The sequence below is a fragment of the Saccopteryx bilineata genome, chromosome 2 (assembly GCF_036850765.1).
Source record: "Saccopteryx bilineata isolate mSacBil1 chromosome 2, mSacBil1_pri_phased_curated, whole genome shotgun sequence".
In the NCBI taxonomy this organism is placed as follows: Eukaryota; Metazoa; Chordata; class Mammalia; order Chiroptera; family Emballonuridae; genus Saccopteryx; species Saccopteryx bilineata.
The window spans coordinates 328590504-328606361 of record NC_089491.1 but is presented as its reverse complement, the minus strand read 5'-3'; the positions used below and the strand labels follow the sequence as shown (position 1 = coordinate 328606361).

At 43.1% G+C, this 15858-nt stretch overlaps 1 protein-coding gene across 4 annotated transcripts in view; it reads left to right on the top strand.

The window, feature by feature from the left end:
- The first annotated feature begins 1420 nt into the window (after window positions 1–1420).
- Window positions 1421–15858, top strand: part of CADPS2 (calcium dependent secretion activator 2) — a 538020-nt gene continuing 523582 nt past the window's right edge. For all 4 annotated transcript variants that reach the window (XM_066262196.1, XM_066262195.1, XM_066262194.1 and 1 more), the window contains exon 1: window positions 1421–1973. In XM_066262196.1, coding sequence (XP_066118293.1) covers window positions 1620–1973 — 354 coding nt within the window. In that variant the 5' untranslated portion in view covers window positions 1421–1619. The remainder of the gene's footprint in view (window positions 1974–15858) is intronic.

Below are 15858 nucleotides of genomic sequence, written 5' to 3'. Positions count from 1 at the left end.
TTTGAGATTCCCTATTTCTTGGCCTTTAGAGATCAGTCATGCTCTCCATGGACACCTTTTATCACTGTGAGCACCGGTTAAAGACTGAGAAATTGACAAGAAGGAGTAAATGCCTTTTTGCCTTTTTACCCTATCTAGGCAGAATGTCACTAAATGCAGAGGAAAGCCTCCCTCTTTGTTTACCTAACTGTGAAAGTGGCTTGAAAAAGCTAAAACTGTTATTTGGCCACGGGGTAGAAAAGCTCAGAGCCAGTAATTTCATCTGCTTGGTGATACTTCCACCGACCTTTATCGCCTCCTGCCAGCTTGGCCACTCACTGCACGGTGTATTGAATGCACTGGTTTCCCGACCAACGCCCCCCACCACTCCCAGTCCCCGCCCCCGACTGGAATAAGAACACCTGAAACAAAATGACAGAAACTCCCAGGTGGTTTTGGCCTTGGGATTGAGAATTATCTGCGTAGATAAAACAGGATTCAGGTGCAGCTATGAGACGCCCACTGGAGGCCAGAACCAACATTGACAAGTGCTGTGTGCCCCGGTAAGCCGCTGGCTCCTGCAAATACTTAACAGTGCTGGACGGCGAGCTCTCACACATTTGGTGAATGAATGTCTACATTGCACTACCTGTCTTGAGTCAACCGCATCCCAGCCCAGAGCTGAATTTGTGTGGCATTTCGCAAATATAAAATCTATCTAGCTCCCTGCGTCTAGAAAAATAAAAAGTTAAAAAAGAAAAGCGCCTCGCCTGTTTTGCTTTTTGTTTTTCTTTTCAAGAACGTTCCTCTGACTTTTATCATTTGAACTTCACCAGAGCGTCAAACAGCAACGGAGCAGAGCGGGAGTCTTTTCAAAGTCTCTTCCCAACGTAATTTGGAGGCGACTGGCTCTGGTCCCACTTTTCCGCGCTCGGGTTCAACCCTGGGGATCAGGTTCGGGTCCGAGAGAGGTTCTGGATCACCTCATCTGGGGAGCAGTGAGGGCAAATCTCTTACCCCTCACGAAGCTTGCTAGAAGAGAGGATGGGAGGGTGGTCACAGCAGACCAAGCAACCCCGGGTGGGTGCACGCGGAGCTAGCACGCTCCACTGCTCCCGAACTTTGCAAATTGAGCTCCGCGAAACCAGGCACCCGGGTCCCACAGCCGCGGCGGCGCGCGCACGCGCACTCCGTGGCCCCGCGCCCGCTCCCCAACATTCCATTCCACGTGTTGCTTGTTGTAGGCGCCACAGGTTCCCCACCTGCGCCGGGGCGCTCGGGCCGCTCCGCCCCGGCCCGCGGGCTAGTCTGAGCGCGGGGTGGGCGGGCCCCGGGCCGGCCTGATTAATTCACGAGGCGCTCAGCTCAGCCCCAGCGCTAACTCCGCCTATTTAATCCCGGCGGCTCCCCCTCTCCGGTTCCGCGTCCTCCTCCCAGCGGCTGCCCTCCCCTTTCGCCCTGGTGGTAGGAAACACTCCTCTGTCTGTCTAACTCGACGTGTCCGGAAAGCTCTGGCCACTTTCCCTTTCGTTCTGCGGCCGCTGCAGCCAGCCGCGCGGCTCGCTCCAACCCGCGGGCGCAGCCGCCGGGGGTGAGACACCCGGTGTTCCCGAGCCGAGAGGCGGGGCGGCCTCATCACCATGCTGGACCCTTCTTCGAGCGAAGAGGAGTCGGACGAGGGGCTGGAAGAGGAGAGCCGCGATGTGCTGGTGGCAGCCGGCGGTTCGCAGCGAGCGGCTCCGGCCCCGGCTCGGGAAGGGCGGCGGGACGCGCCCGGGCGCGCGGGCGGCGGCGGCGGCGGCGGCGGCAGCGCCGCCAGACCCGGGAGCCCGAGCCCCTCGGTGATCAGCGAGGGGCGAGACGAGCCCGAACGGCAGCTGGACGAGGAGCAGGAGCGGAAGATCCGCTTGCAGCTCTACGTCTTCGTGGTGAGATGCATCGCGTACCCCTTCAATGCCAAGCAGCCTACAGACATGGCCCGGAGGCAGCAGAAGGTGAGTTGCGTGCAGGACCACGCGCCTCCTGCCACTCCTTCCTCCCTGGGGTTTTGTCCCGGGAGAGCTCTGGGGACTTGTCCACTGGCTCTCTGCTCCACGCAGGACGCTGTATTTTAGTCTCTGGGGGCAAGGGATCCTTTGAGAGAGGACAGTGTTTTAGCTCGCTGGGTATAGCGTTTTCGCCCCCGGCTTGGCAGAGTTGTCAGCTTGGCAGACGTGACACCGAGACCGACTGACCGGGCAGCTCCGGCCATGCCGGGGGGCTCCGGGCGGGCTCGGCTCTGGCTGGGTAAGAACGCAGTTCCCATCAACTTTAATTTCTAACGGCGATGGTGCACCCTGTCACCTAGCCCAGCTCGCTCCACTTCGCCATGGGTGTGCATGAATGTGCAGGTAGGAACAGGTGGAATCGGGACACTTCCATTGGTTGGAGGGAAGTATTCACTAGGGCGAAGGGGTGGAAATGTTCCTTGGTGGATAAACAACAAAGTAAAATCGACAAGTTTCCTATACTGCTTTATAACTAGGACATCAAACCTAAACACTGCAGAAGGTCTGCAGCTTGGTAGAGTTGCTGTGAGTTAGTAATTCCAGGTCTGGTCAGGCCCAATTAATAAAAAACACACTATTAATAAAAAAAACCAAGGATTGGTGCATAACCACTTGAAAACAAATGTTTTTTCCCCCTCTTCCCCCCCCCCCCCCCCCATAGAGGTAAGGAGTTTGTTTCAGGTGAAATGTGTGTCTTTAGTTTTAAAACAAGCCTCCAGGGGTTTTATGTTCTGTAGTAGACAGAAGTAATAACTCAAATAGCCCTAACTGGGTGTTTTCAGCAGAAACTGTCTAGGACACCTCTTTAATAGAATACTGAACCTAGAAGGTTCAATAGAAATCTGGAACTGTCCCTTTGGTTTGGGACAAGATGTCAAGACCCAGAGAAATTGTAATCTGCCCAAGGTATACCTAGGTGCACAGATGTTTGTTTACTAAAGTATTAATTTCAGCATGTGGGGCATTTCGTAGACATTAGGACTGCATTCGAATTGCATTTTGAAAACCTGTACTCAGAGAAAATACAGTCTTCCCATCATCTTCCTTCCCCCATATATCCGTTCTTTTAAACCAGGCCAAAACTAAGCAGCTGCTCTGAACCATTCATTCTCTAGGTGTGCCTATGGGATGATTAGGGTAATTACATAGTTCTTTAAGTACCTAACCCTGTAGATAATTCAGAGTCATAGAGCGCCAGAGCTGGAAAAGACATAGGGATCCTCTGAGTAGACTTCTCATTTTGGCCGAGAGAAATGTGTCAGCATAGCATTTACTAATCCCAAAGCAAGTGATTGACATGAGCGAAGACACCATTCCTCAGGTCTGTTTTGAGTCTCCGGGGAGTTCTGTGAGCCTCCCACCTACCCTAGGTGAGTACCATGCTCTCTCACGTGTCGCTTGTGTGGAGTTGTGTTGCAGTCGCCCCTTACCTCTTCTCAACTCTCTAGGTCAAGTGACTTTCAATTTCAGGAGTTATTCTTTAAGTGTAATTTTTGACATCTGTGTTGTGATAGGTGGTCATACGAAGTTTGACCTGTCATCCAGTCTTCAGTTTTATCACTCATACTGCATTTAAGCTTATTTTTAGTGCATGAAAGTCTTTTTAAAAAATGGTGACATTAAGATGCTGTTCCTGTTTGGAATGTTTTCGAAACATTGAAGATGTTTTTTGCAACATGTTACTGATTCGTAGCTGATTTATACTGTGCAGGCTTGTTGCATTTTTTAAAAAGATTTTATTTATTCCTTTTAGAGAGGTGAGAGAGAGAGAGAGAGAGAGAGAGAGAGAGAGAGAGAGAGAGAGATATGGATGGGGGAGGAGTAGGAAGCATCAACTCCCATATGTGCCTTGACCCCGCAAGCCCAGGGTTTTGAACCTGCGACCTCAGCGTTCCAGGTCGATGCTTTATTCACTGCGCCACCACAGGTCAGGCGCTTGTTGCATTTTGTTAACGAAACAAACTCTCCCTTGCTTGTTCAAATAGGGCACATCTCTCCCACTCCTCCTGTTTAGTTGCATCATACCTCAGAGGTATTGCAGGTTTCCTTCTGAACCACCCAATAAAGCAGATTGTGTACTTTTAGCTGGTGGAGGGTCTTGTCTTCAATTTGTGTATTTAAAAACAAAAACAAAAAATAAACCTAAAACTGCAACATCTGTGAAGTGCACTAAAACGAGGTATGCCTGTAGAATGTTTGACCAGAAACTGACTTGGCAAACAGGTGCATTCCCAATACCACTGCATATGCTCTGTTCAAAAAACATTTGGAATGCTTGGAAATCTTTCTAAATGTTGAGAGCATTGAGTGCTATCAGATGAACTTCTGTGAATTTTTTTTTTATTATTAAGGGGGAGTCCTCACAACAACCTAAGTCGTTCCCTTATTCAATCTTATTCATACCTTCTCCCCCCCCCCGCCCATGTGCTGCTTGCTAAGGGGAGCTAGAGCCATTCTTGGCAGTCAGGTTTCTTCCTCGGAAAAGCAAAGTAGGAATTACTGATATTCTTGTAGTTTGTTGCTCAAGACAGTCTCGAATAACCCAGTTCGGTTATACAGAGAAAATAACAGGATAACTACAAAATCACAATCTATTGTATATTTTTATTCTGTGTCTTCAAGTGCAGACATTGCCTAAAAGGAATTAACAGCTTAAATTGTTGTCATTGAAATGCATATTGCTGCTTACTCACTTCTTTCAACTTTGAGAGTTCAGAAATTCAGAAATTGGGATCTGTAAGGGTCCTCATTTTATAAATGAAGGAAATGAGTCACAGATTTAAGAGCCTTACCTTGCCAGTCCGATCCCTCTTTCTGGTAGGGCTGGTGAGAATCTGTGAAGAGCTGTGGTGGTTTTGTTTTGGTTTTCCTTCACTTGGCTCACATGACCCACAAAGCTAGTTAAAGGTTTATCTGTGAGTTACTTCAGAAAGCTTCATAGCATTACACTCACAGTTGATTAAAGCATGTCTGTCTTTGATTTTGGCTGGAAAATCTCAACCCTGAGGAATGACAGTTGTCAGCGAATGCTGGTTAGGCCCTGTGACTGATGACTTTACAGAACATTCTGGGTGGTGGTGGTGGTGGTGGGGGTGGGGGTGTGGACCAGACACTGACAAAGTTCTGTACCAGGCGGTCACACCACCTAAGTGAACACACGTGGTAGGAATATGAGTAAACCACCAATGGCAAAATAACTTTCTCTCTGAAGATGCTTCAGCCTCTGATGCTTTTCTTTGTTGTTGTTTTTTTTTTTTTGAAGATTTATTGATTTTAGAGGAGAGGGAGAGAGAAAGAAAGATGGGGGAGGAGAGGGAAACAAAAACTCATAGTTGTTGCTTCTTGTTTGTGCCTTGACCTGGCAAACCATTGGTTTCTAACAGGCAACCTTAGCATTCCATGTCAATGCTTGATCCACTGCACCACCACAGGTCAGGCCTCTATTGCTTATTTACCTTGCTCACCTTAGCAGCATCACGACACTAACAGCATGAACATGAACGTCAGGTAGTTCTGCATCATGGGATCAGTGTCGAAATGGAAGAACAACATGGATAAAGCAAGTTACTTATCGCTTAACAAAGGCAGTTTGCTTGCTGCACCTTTGGAAAACATGGAGACGGTGGAGGAAACAGTAACAGTAGGGGTCCATGGTGGGTAGAAGGTAAGGAGACTGTGACAAATATAATATAATGGCCACCCCAGAAAAGGCTTAGTACATTCACTCACATAGCTGTGGATTCCCAGACTGAGTACTGTCTTTCACATGGGCATGACTTAAAAAGAGCTAATAGTTTTGGTTGGCCAGGAGTCTGCAGGTTTCTAGGTAGCAGTTGCTCTTTCATTATTTTTGTTCAAGTCCAATGTTGAGAAGGAGCCAACTATTTTTTAAAGGAGAAATAATGAAGAGGGAATTAAAAAAAGATTAAAATGTTACCTAATAACTTTCCATATGCTTCATATACGCATGTTCTTTGCGCTTCTGTGTGCATTGTCACTGTAATCACACTAAATTGTGCCTTATTAAAACTTTTTATATAATCACTCCCTCCACTTTGCATAATTTTCCTTGTTAATTCTAAATTTGAGTAATGCATACAAGTAATACTGTGAAAGGAAGTAAGCTCCTTAGGTAAAATTGACCAGGAAGACGGCATTGTGGGGAAATAGAATTGGGTGCAATAATCCAGTGGGCTCTTGCCTACAGCTCTCCCATCTGAGTGTTACCATACACTAAAGTTGACATTTCTGTCTCTCTTTGGAAATTGTTGTACTTTGTTTTTTGTGTTTTTCCCCCCCTAAATCTTCTGACTGCTTAGGTGATCCCCCAGCTCAGGGGAAAGGGCCACTTTTATATATAAAAAAAGATAGCTACAGACCTACAAAGACTCATCCTCTGCTAGGAGTCCTTGTGCCTTCGTGCTTAGGTTGCCCCATCTTCGGGGTCTAAGATACAACTGTAGCCCAGTGCACTCTCAGCACGGTGAACGGTGTCTGATAACTGAGTGGCTGTCTGGTCACGGGGAAGTGTCAGATTTAGTCCATGTCAAAGAATCAGTGATGTATAGGGTGGGGGAATGATAAGATAAAGGCAAAAGAGGAGTCTTGTAGTTTTCTGTGGAAACTAACAATCCTAAACATGGTTTAAGACCTCCAGGACTCACCTCCACCCTTCTAACGAAAGCCCCAAAATGGTAATACCGTTTGGTGTACAACTAGTGCTACTTCCCACCACCAAACCCAAGAGGCACACAGTGCTTGTAGAGGTCACACAGTGTGCCTTGCTTTTGTTTTGGGTTCCAGTAGGTCAGGTGGTGGCATAAAACGCCATCCTTTGTGCTCCTCAGGGCTTGCATGTTATGGTGCAAAAACAGAAGAGGTGGGTGGTGGTGTTTGCTTCTCTTAATCATAGGGAATGCAATGTCCTTTGGGGAGTGAGTTGGAAACCACACATAAAAGTAAAACTTCAAACTGGTCCTAAACAGGATCTCAGAGACAAGTGCTTGTTGCTTCACCTGACTTGTCTAATGTTCCACCAGGGTACCCGGAGGCCACAGCACTTAATTTGGTAGAATGAGTTGTGCTAATGAGAACTCAAACAGATGAAATGATATTGGCATTTGCTTTTTCCTTTCAAAAATCAGCTGTAAGTTGAATATACAATGACTGCTTAGAAAGTGGGCAGAAATATCGTCATTACGTGGTTTCCCTCTTCAGTTTTTTTTCTTTTTTGTTAACAGAAACAGTCTCCTGCATTTGTGCACTCGCAAGATGAATAGCACAGTTTGTAAAGGCATTAAAGACCTTCAAAACAAAGCAAGAAATCCAATTGCCAGGTTATGAAACACGAGCTTTCTGAATGGAAAACCTTACCAGTTATTTGTGAGTGAGGCAGGCGTCTTTTGAATTATTGTGCTACTTTATATGCATTTTAAATTATGCCTTTCTTTGGGAGGAAAGAGGTGGGTTGCTTCATCATGTGTTATTTCAGTTTTTAGGCTAGACCTAATGATTGTAAATAGTGGGTGTATTATTGGAGCAAATGACACCTTTCCTACAGTCTTAAAAATATTTAACAAATTATGAATTTGTCATCTTTTTAAATAGTGACCGTGAGATGAAATGTTAGAGATTTAAGTTGCTAGCGAGGAAGGAGAGAGAGGGGGTGGGGTGGGGGGAGGGGAGGGGCACAAAGAAAACCAGATAGAAGGTGACAGAAGACAATTTGACTTTGGATGATGGGTATGCAACATAATCAAATGTCAAAATAATCTGGAGATGTTTTCTCTGAATATATGTACCCTGATTTATCAATGTCACTGCATTACAATTAATTAAAAATAATAAAGGTTTAAATTTTATTTCCTTTCTGCAAAGAAAAACACCTGTGGTTCTCATCCTTAGCTGCGCATTGGAAACACCTTAGGGAACTTAAGAAAACTCCCATTATCCAGGTTGTACCCCAGACTAATTAAATCAATCTCTCGCTAATGTTAAAGCTTCCCAGGTGATTCCAATGTACAACCAAGCTACAGGGAAATGACTTATTTTCACTTAGGCAACTTAGAAGCATTTGCAATAATGATTAAAATTACTGAGTAATTAAGCCGGTATTTTGAAGCATTTGCAATAATGATTAAGATTACTGAATAATTAAACCAGTATTCCGTATTAAGGAAAAGTTAATTGGAAGCTCTAATGAGGAACAGCCTCCCCTCCCATTTTAATAATATTGTAGGAACCACTAAAGACCCTGAATAGCTACAACAATCTTGAAAAAGAAGAACAAAGTGGGAGGTTTCCCACTACCTGATATCAAGCTATACTATAAGGCTATAATAATCAAAACAGCATGGTACTGACATAAAAACAGAACTGTAGCCCTGGCCAGTTGGCTCAGCGGTAGAGTGTCGGCCTGGCGTGCGGGGGACCCGGGTTCGATTCCCGGCCAGGGCACATAGGAGAAGCGCCCATTTGCTTCTCCACCCCCACCCCCCCTCCTTCCTCTCTGTCTCTCTCTTCCCCTTCCGCAGCCAAGGCTCCACTGGAGCAAAGATGGCCCGGGCGTTGGGGATGGCTCCTTGGCCTCTGCCCCAGGCGCTAGAGTGGCTCTGGTCACGGCAGAGCGACCCCCCGGAGGGGCAGAGCATCGCCCCTGGTGGGCGTGCTGGGTGGATCCCGGTTGGGCGCATGCGGGAGTCTGTCTGACTGTCTCTCCCCGTTTCCAGCTTCAGAAAAAGAAAGAAAAACAAAACAAAACAAAACAAAACAAAACAAAAACAACTGTAGATCAATAGAACAGAATAGAGAGTCTAGGAAAAAAATAAATCACATCTACATGGCCAGTCAATCTATGACAAAGGAAGAAGGCATATACATTGGGGTAAATAGTCTTTAATAAATGGCACTAAGAAAACTGGACAGAAAAGTGCAGAAGTGAAACTAGCCCACTTTACCACACCATATACAAGAATGAACTCAAAATGGAAAACAATATTAAGGTTCTTCAAAAAAGAGCTACCTTATAACCTAGCAATACAATTCTGGGTATTTATCTAAAGAAATCTAAAACACCAATTCAAAAAGATATATGCATCCCTTTGTCCATTTCTGCATCATTTACAATAGCCAAGATATGGAAGCAACCTAAGTGTTGATTAATAGACAACTGGATAAAGAAGAGGCGGTATGTGCATATGTGTATATATAATGGAATATTGGCCACATAAAACAAAACCTTACCATTCTCAACAACATGGATGGACCTAGAGGGTTTTATGTTACGTGAAATAAGATAAAGAAAGACAAATACCATGTGATTTCACTTATATGTCTAGTCTAAGAAACAAAATAGTCATAGATACAGAGGACAAGTGGATGGTTGCCAGATGAGGAAGGTTGTTGGTGGCATTGGGTGAAAAAGGTGAAGGGGTTAAGAAGTACAAGTTGTCATTTACAAGATAGCCCTGGGAATATAAAGTACAGCACAGGGAGTATAATCAATAATATTGTAATAACTAATTATGGTGTCAGATTGGTACTAGACTTACGAGAGGAAATGTCTAACCAATATGCTGTACACCTGAAACTAATATTTAATGTCAACTGTGGTTGAAAATAAAAAAAAAATCTAGCCTTCATGGAATCCGTACAATGGGTGGCCAGTGCATAAGGTGATTCAGTAACATTAGCAATTGTGTAATTTATTCATAAAACCACAGATAGATCACCACATTAGTAACAGAAAATATAGGATGCTGAGGGTAAGCCTGAGCGTTGCTTTCAATTCCAAGGTGAACTGGGAGGGAGAACATAGTGAAATCTCTGAATTGGAGTTGACACTGGGTAGGGTCAGAGGAGTACATTTCACAGAGGTCTTCCAAGGTCATTAGTGGGTGGGATGTTTTCAGGTAAGCAATAGTAATGCATGGAGTGAGATAAGTAAATCAGAAAAAAAACTAAGAACTACATGAATCCATACATAGAAGGGACATAAAAATGAGACTCAGACATGAACAGGAATGTGATGGCAACAGGGGTGGGGGGTGGGGGGAGGGGGGATGGGGTGAAGAGGAGAGAGGGGTTGGGGAGGGGAGGGGCACAAAGAAAACCAGATAGAAGGTGACAGAAGACAATTTAACTTTGGGGGAGGGGTGTACAGCACAATCAAATGTCAAAATAATCTGGAGATGTTTTCTCTCAACATATGTACCCTGATTTATCAATGTCACTGCATTAAATTTAATAAATAAATTTAAAAAACAACTTTAAAAGGAGTTCTCAAGTAATTGTCTTATGTGAAATAACTAAACCTATTTAAACAACTTATATATGAGTGTTTTGATATATTACTTTTGCTTTTTCCAAAATTCTAATGTTGGGTGGACAGTAAGGAACTCGTTTTTCTTCAAACAGCATTAATAGGTTAAGTTGTTGGCTGGAAGTTGGCAGCCTTCCACTTTGTAGAGCATCGTTGATGCTCTGTTTTGCTTCTTGAAACTTTCTCACATCACACTGTAAACTTTATAACATTGGATATTTTATAACCTTCAAATTAATGATGAATTTTTTTATAGTGAAAATGTTACTGGGGTAAAGGATATAAACAATTTAAAGGCTGTCTTCATCAATTTGATAGCTGAGATATTTATTTTTTGACAGAGTCAGAAAGAGGGATAGATAGGGACAGACAGACAGGAATGGAGAGATGAGAGCATCAATCATTACTTTTTCGTTGCACATTGCAACACCTTAATTGTTCATTGATTGCTTTCTCATACGTGTCTTGACTGTGGGCCTTCAGCAGACCAAAGAACCCCTTACTTGAGCCAGCAACCTTGGGCTCAAGCTGGTGAGCTTTTACTCAAACCAGATGAGCCTTCGCTCAAGCTGGAGACCTCGGGGTCTCAAACCTGGTCTTCCTCATCCCAGTCTGACGCTCTATCCACTGCACCACTGCCCGGTCAAGATATTTAATTTTCTCCTTTCTGATTGCTTAGGCTGATGAACTGTGTGTATGTGTATGGTCTGATATCCTTTTCCCATTTTCCTATGGAGATTTTTTTTTAATTATTATTTATCAATATGATAATAATAGGGTTCCTTTGTGGAGGATGTGTCTATAGTCTGCCTTTCATTTTGTTTTTAAGTATACTTCCATTGATCCTAAAAACTACTCATTTATGCCCTTGGACAATTTCTCATCTGGAATTAAATTTTGAAATAAGGAGTTGACTTGACTTTATCCCCCAGATAATCAAAAAATTCTTGGCAGTCAAATTATTAAGTTCTACTCTCATTTCTAAGCTTTAAGGCCACTTTGTTCAGATTCTTTCCTTCATCAATTCATTGGTTCAATATTGGAACCCCTATTGTGAGTTCACTATTTGATGGGCTGATATTATAGAGAATAGAACAAGCAGAAATCTTCTCACGGGCTAATGTTCAATAACATATATAATGTACATATATGATTCTCTTTGTATCTGTTTGTAGGTTACCTATTCTAATACATTAATCTAGTTCTCTTTTCCTGTTGCTGTTATCAAATAATTTTAAGATAATTTTACCATATTATGTTATTATACGATAGGGTTAGTTCCCACTTCTGTGTCAGGAATTCCTTTAATCTTTCTCTGATCCTCTCTTCCTCTTTAAAAGTATTGTACCACCAATATAGCATACTGGCTAGGAAATCACTCTTTGGCTTCAGAGGTCCCATGCTTTATTCTTTTCTAGTTTTCATTCATTTTGTGAATAAGGCATTTTACGTCTCTGGGACCAGGGTTTTTCATTTATAAAGTGGAGATAATGACCTTATAGAGTTGTTATGATTAAATGAGATGATGCATGTAAAGTGCTTAGTATGTGCCTGCTACATGCATGTGCTCCAAATTAGATGTTATCGTTTCTTTTTTTTTTTTTTGGTAAATTTAATTAAGCCTGTTTAGGAAACAGTGCTTGTTTTTCCTCTATTCAGTCTTAGCATGTCCTCATAGCATGTCTCTTCATTCAGTCAAGCCTCTTATGTCTTTGTGATTGTTTCGTAGTTTTCATTGTATTTGTACCTCTTGCATTTACAATCAAGGTTGTTTTTAAGCATTTAATTTTTGTTATTGCGACTTTTTCTACTGTCTTATGAGGGGTAAATACAAAACTCTTTGTTTTGTTACAACTGGTCATATTACTATACACTGATTGTTCTACAACACTGATCCTCCTAGCTTTCCTAGGTAGGCAGTTGAGTCATGGGCTGGAATTGATGGCTTCTGTCTGATTTCGGTTGCAGGCATCACTGTATCTGTAGGAATGTGCAGACCAGCGTTTGGGCCTGTTGCCAGGACATTTGTGCGGCTGCTCCAGGCTTTACTGAAAATGCTTTTGGTATTCTGCCAGTGAATACATTGTTGTTTAGTATTTTAGGATAGAATTCCTTTAGCATTTCTATTTTGATTCAGTTAAAGAGGATACAAAAAGATTGGTAATGTTTGAATATTACCACTTTTCTGGTATCAGTTGAAGGGATTGCCTAGTTTTGATTTTACTGCTTTCACATATTAGATTACTGGGCCTTCTATTAATCCACATTTGCATTTCTAGGGTAATTCTTATCTGTAGCTCGTTTTTATGCATCTTTGATTTCGAGTTCCCTACACTTGTAATAATTTTTTATTTTTATGCCTGTAGTATTCATAAAGGAAAGGTCTTATCATTTGAGGGCTGTCATTTGTCACAGGTTTGGTTTTAAGAATAGTGTTAAGTGAGAAACATCTTAACTTTAAGGGTGCTGTAGGATAGGGTCTTACCGTTTGACTCACCGGGTAGAGCACTTGTGTTTCACAAGGCTCTGTCTCCAATTTTCTATAAGGATTATGAAGTTAGTGGACAGTCCTCTAAAAAGTGGGTTTTAGTTTTATATACTGCACTCAAAAATTGGGCTATTTTATGTCTTCATATTCATTTTGAAATATCCCCTTATTTTTGTGAGCAGTGTATTTATCTGTAGTGTTGCTTCCTTTGAAAATATTATAGGCCCTGGCCAGGTCGCTCAGTGGATAGAGCATTGTTCCCAAGCACTGAGGTCAGGGGTTCAATCCTGGTCAGGGTATGTAATAGAAGCAATCAGTGAGTGCACAACTAATTAGAACAGCTACATGGAACAATGAGTTGATGCTTCTCTCTCCCCCCCCCCTTTTTTTAGGTGAAAGGAGGGGAGATAGTGAGGCAGACTCCCTCATGCACCCTGGCTGGGATCTACCTGGCAACCCCATCTGGGACTAGTGCTCGAGTACTGAGCTATATTTAGTGTCTGAGGCAGTTGTGCTCTGATGGAGCCATTCTCAGCCCCTGGGGACCATGCTAGGACCAATTGAGCCACTGACTGGGAGGAGAAGAGGGAGAGAAGGTGGGGGGGAGAAGTAGATGGTCACTTCTCCTGTGTGTCCTGATTGGGAATTGAACCCAGGATATCCATACACCAGGCCCACACTCTATCCACTGAGTCACCAGCCAGGGCCTCTCTCCCTCTTTCTCTCTTCCTTTATCTCTCTCAAATCAATGAAAAAATTAAAAAAAAAATATGTGGATCTGCATGTATATTTTTATTGGGAGGTGGAAAATTAAATTCTGTCATGAATTCTGTATTCATACTACTTTAACAAATTAAGGGAAATATATTCCATATCTTATTTAGAGAGGATCTTATTTTAATTTGGTTTTCTAGAAAAATATGTAAAACTCAAAATACTGCTTTAGTCAAACAGGCTTATAAAATGCTGAATATCGTCAGGAACAAAGACAACTGTAGCTCATGTTCGTGAAGTCTTGGTTTGCTTAACTAGAGCACTGCATATAATGCTCAGGCCATGGTATGTAGGGAGATCGAGACAGAGCAATTTCTGTTCTCCAATCCCTACTTCGACGAGGGCTACTCGGCTCTGATGTGTTTGAACAATGCACCCAAAATGACTGAAGTGGGGAAGGCCAAAGTAACCAGATAACTATGAAAAACTGAACTTATGTGATTCAAGTGTACAGTCCCGTAAGAATTTCCACAGACTTTGATCTCTGCATCCTAGAATCGTAGGCTTTGGACTTCATTTTTCCCTTTTTATTCCCTTACAAATATTTGACGTATGTACATGGGCTATACAGTTTGATTCATTGCAGATCTTGCCATAAAAAGCTGAAATCTAATAGGTGATATATGGAATTTGTGGTCCTTCAAATAAGTAATGATCTAAAGGACTTTTGTTTGTTTGTTTTTGAGCTCAGAGGAGATATCTGGGTCTCAGGGGTAAATTTGAGAATTGCTGTGGGGATTTCAAGGGAAGCCATGGACTTTTTGAATGAAGTGGTTCCAGCAAAGAGAAGGTTCTAACTATTTGATCTTAACGTCAGGATTTATACGACAGGAGAGAAGGTTGACCTGACAGAGCAAAGGGAGAAGGAACAGCCAGCTATGGAAGCACAAGGCTGGTCTGGTCTGTGTGGCAGGAACTAAAGGATGTGCTATTTAAAGGAAGGGAGGAGAAACCAATGTCGAGTGCTAGTGAAAGGCCAAGTACATCTGGGGACTGAAAATGTTAATTGGACTTAGGAATATGGAGGGGACTCCAACTCTGGTGACCCTAGCAACTCAGTGTAGGTTTAATTTTTTTTAACTTAATTTATTGGGGTGACATTGGTTAATAAAATTCTACAGGTTTCAGGGGTACGATCCTACAATGCATCATCTGTACCCTCATTGTGTGTTCACCACCCCAAGTCAAGTCTCCTCCATCACCCTTTCTCCCCCTGTACCCTCTCCAGGCAGCCGCCAGCCCCTTTCCAGCTGGTAGTCACAATACTGTTGTCTGTCTGTCTATGAGGCTTTTTATTTCTTTTAGGTTTAATTTTTAACCCACTTTTTCATATATTGATATTTGGAAACTATTTTAAGTGCTGAATTCAAATTTTTTTGTGTGAGGGCCATCAGACAGGGACAGACAGGAAGGGAGAGAGATGAGAAGCATCAGCTTGTGGCACCTTAGTTGTTCAAGTTGTTCCTTGATTGCTTTCTCATATGTGCCTTGAGCAGGGAGCTCTAGCTGAGCCAGTGACCCCTTGCTCAAGCCAGCTACCATGGGGTCATCATGTCTGTGATTCCACACTCAAGTTGGTGAGCCTGCGCTCAAGCCCAATAAACCTGTGTTTAAGCCGGCAACCTCAGGGTTTCAAACCTGGGTCCTCAGCATCTCACATCAATGCTCTATCCACTGCGCCACCACCTGGTCAGGCTGAATTCGATCTTTTTTTTTATATCTCATGAACATCTTGAATTATTACATGGTGGCATTGCCACCCAACAATTAAATTGTATGTTATAAATAGCAAGTTTTTGGCATTAAATTGGGTACCTGTTAAATTTAGCTGTTTTTCATTTCAATTGTGAATGAAACAAACTCAAAGAACTTGTATATAAATTCTGGAATACATGAGTGAAAAGTGAGGTGGAACCAGGCTGACTGTAACGTATTTTTAGCTCGGTATGTATGTCTCCCCTCCTGCACTGTCCACTTTCTTTGTTTGGCTTTCCCACTTTCTGTGTTTTCTGTGGGGACCTTGTCTGTAGGAGAGTAGGGTTCTGCCCTTCCCTGTCCTCTTTAACTTGCTATCACCTCATTTTTCAAATGACCACTTGTTGCTTCAACAAGATGCCACGAGGATCATGTTAAGATATCTGAAAGGCATCCAGCACAGTGTTGGCATGGAGTAGAGTCAAGAACACAGCCCTGGAGGATGTGAACTTGGTATCATCTCCCAGGTCCCATGAGACCATCCATCTTCAGGA